Source organism: Beauveria bassiana (assembly GCF_000280675.1).
Source record: "Beauveria bassiana ARSEF 2860 unplaced genomic scaffold BBA_S00097, whole genome shotgun sequence".
Lineage (NCBI taxonomy): Eukaryota > Fungi > Ascomycota > Sordariomycetes > Hypocreales > Cordycipitaceae > Beauveria > Beauveria bassiana.
In genome coordinates this window covers 25,881-28,440 of record NW_007930932.1, presented here as the reverse complement: position 1 = coordinate 28,440, position 2,560 = coordinate 25,881, and the positions used below count along the sequence as shown (strand labels likewise).

The following is a 2,560-nucleotide window of genomic DNA, read 5'->3' as shown; positions in this document are numbered from 1 at the left end:
GATTGAAAGCCTCAGTGAGGTGTCAGTGCGGACACAGTCTGATCTGTCACTCGAGCACTGGGGGCAGCCAGACGCCGCTCTTGTCAGCGGTATCACTGATGGTTATGGTTTTGATGCGTGTGACTCCTGCCACTAAGGAGAGATCTGTAAAACCTGGGCAGTAGTGCTGCTTCTGGCTGTTCGTTTCTATGTTTTCTTCATCAGCATGGTGATCTTTGTCAATTTCGTAGTACTGTATTCTGTAGTGCTTTCTCCCCTTCCATTTCCCTTCTTTAGATGCACCTAGTATTTTTGGTTGAGCTCTTACATTCTAACACAATTGATTGCGTTTTCCTTATGTATTGTGATTTTTTCCGTTTGTCAGTAATTTTATCTTATTGGATTAGTGCCTGCAGTAATGGGATACTGTACTGTATGTATTAATACTTATTATTAATATTTATAATACATAATATTGTATATTGATAAATCAGAGAAATGTTGTCGTCCAGATCATCGCCGACTTGAGTCTCTAAACTGAGCAGGAGAGATTTGACCGACAAATCACTCCGCCGTCGGTCAAATCAAGGCACCAGTCAGCGGGGCTACGTCTTCTACTGGGTTACGGTACCTGTACACCAGTCACCCATCAATGAGCATCGTTCGGATTTCCTTGACAGTCGGAACTAGGCTTCACTTGTTGTACCACCTCCGAGGTTTTCACCAGCTGCTCGTTAGCGGACACAGATGCCGCAGATGATCGTCGAACCCCTGCATTCCCAGTGGCATCTGATGCATTTGAAACCTTATCATCCGAGTGTAAAGCTTTCCGCACCATGTGCTCCAAAGCAAGCCCGGTCTGTTGCCCGCCTGCAGCACTACTCTCTTCAGTTTCGTCGCAGCCATCACGCCTTGCTCTCTCCGGCGGCGGCGACGAGGGCTGAACTCCGCTGTCCACTGAAGCACACTCCTCGTCACCAGTGTCTTTCTCGCTCGCCGCCGTCTCATGAAGCCTAGCTTGGAGCTGTTGCAATATCGCCTCCAGCTGTTCAATTTTGCTTCGCAGTGCTGACTCTTGAGCAACGAGCCCCTCGACTGCAGATATATGCTGTGTTTCCACCGCTGCCATAGATGAAACCTGGCGCTGCCTGTCGTCATTGAGTCGGCCGACTTGCAATGTGAGGTCAGCCACCAGAGCTTGCAGTCTTGCCTCCTCTGCCACCAGCTGTTCCACCTGAGGTGCCTCCTCCTGGCGCAATGATGCATCGGGTTCAGGCATCCCCTTTCCTGGCTAGCGGTGCCCGCTTGTCCGTTCTCACTAGTAGCAAGCAGATCTAGTCGAATTTCCTCCCCAAGGTTTGCGCGCCTCTGCTCCAGCTCTGCGATTTCGCTTTGCTTATTTTGTTCGTCTGCCTGGAGAGTCTCTAGTCTCAGCACTTGTTCGACCACTTGTTCGACTTCTGCATGTTGCAGGCTACTGAGCCTCGCTAAAGTGTCACGCTCCTCGTCTCTCAGTGCCAGAATTCTCCTGTTCTGCGCAGTGAAATCATTTTGAAGCTGCTCAGCGTTTGCTGCGAATTGCTGCTCTTGCATGGCGAGCTGATGTAGTCTCGCTTCTCGCTCCTCGACTCTGCTTTGTAAGGCTTGTTCGCGCGCATCACCTCCTAATGTACGTGCCAATCTCTGACTTCGTAAAGACGCCACTGGTGAAATCTGCTCTGGCAGGACGATATAGTCAAAGGTGTGTACGCCCTCCGTCACATGGAGATCAACAACGGGAATGTCAATGTCCTGGCCGAAAAAAGTAAAGTAGATGGAGCGCTGAACAAAAAACGAGGTCAAATCCGAGCCGTGCCTATGCATTGCCGCGTGGAGTTTGTCCAGAAACATATCAGGTTTGTCTCGAACTGTGAACCTCCCTCCCTTACGTGCACCAGGATTCCTACGCCATGGAGCAAAGGCATGTACCAGTACGTCAAACAGCATCAAGCCTTGCAAATGGAGGAACGATTTGAACTCTCGTAAGCTAGCTATGGTACGTAGTTTGAATTCTTTCACTGTTGCGAGGGCGTGCTGTCATGGTATGCCACAACAATCTATGTATTATGATACCTAGGTAGTAGGCTCATTTAGTCACAGCAAACGCAATACGTGTCCGCATTCCTAATCACCGATATGCGGTATTATTAATATATTTTGCTAGATACGGCAACCAACCTTTTTCAATCGCCATCTTGTATCAGTACACTGCTGCGCCAGGCCCGGCCGTGGTACCATTGCAAAGGTGGAGAGACGGCGATTGTCCCGGCGTCATGTCTATGGCAGGTTCTTGGTAGGTCTGCACCAGCTTACCCTGCCTGAATGAGGTGACACGGTAACAATTGCGTAACTAGAAGGGCTGCGATAGTCTTTATCAGGTCGGTAGCTGCCGTTGTATTTTCTTAGCCCTTGTCAAAGGTTGCCAAGCATTGTGATGCAGACGCACTGAATTCGAAATCTGAACCGCTAGGCCCAAAAGGAAAGCTGATCCACTGGCCACTGCCGCCATCTTCGGTGTTCTCAGTGTCTTCGGCGTTGTTAA

The 2,560-nt window shown here is 49.6% G+C and overlaps 1 protein-coding gene across 1 annotated transcript; it reads right to left on the bottom strand.

Moving 5' to 3' along the window:
• Positions 1 to 628: 628 nt before the first annotated feature.
• BBA_10191 (uncharacterized protein) lies at positions 629 to 2,212 on the bottom strand (the record flags this gene model as incomplete). Its single annotated transcript, XM_008605288.1, has 3 exons — positions 629 to 1,149; positions 1,299 to 2,009; positions 2,197 to 2,212. 3 exons carry the CDS (start codon positions 2,210 to 2,212, stop codon positions 629 to 631), a joined length of 1,248 nt encoding a protein of 415 aa, XP_008603510.1.
• Positions 2,213 to 2,560: the final 348 nt, after the last annotated feature.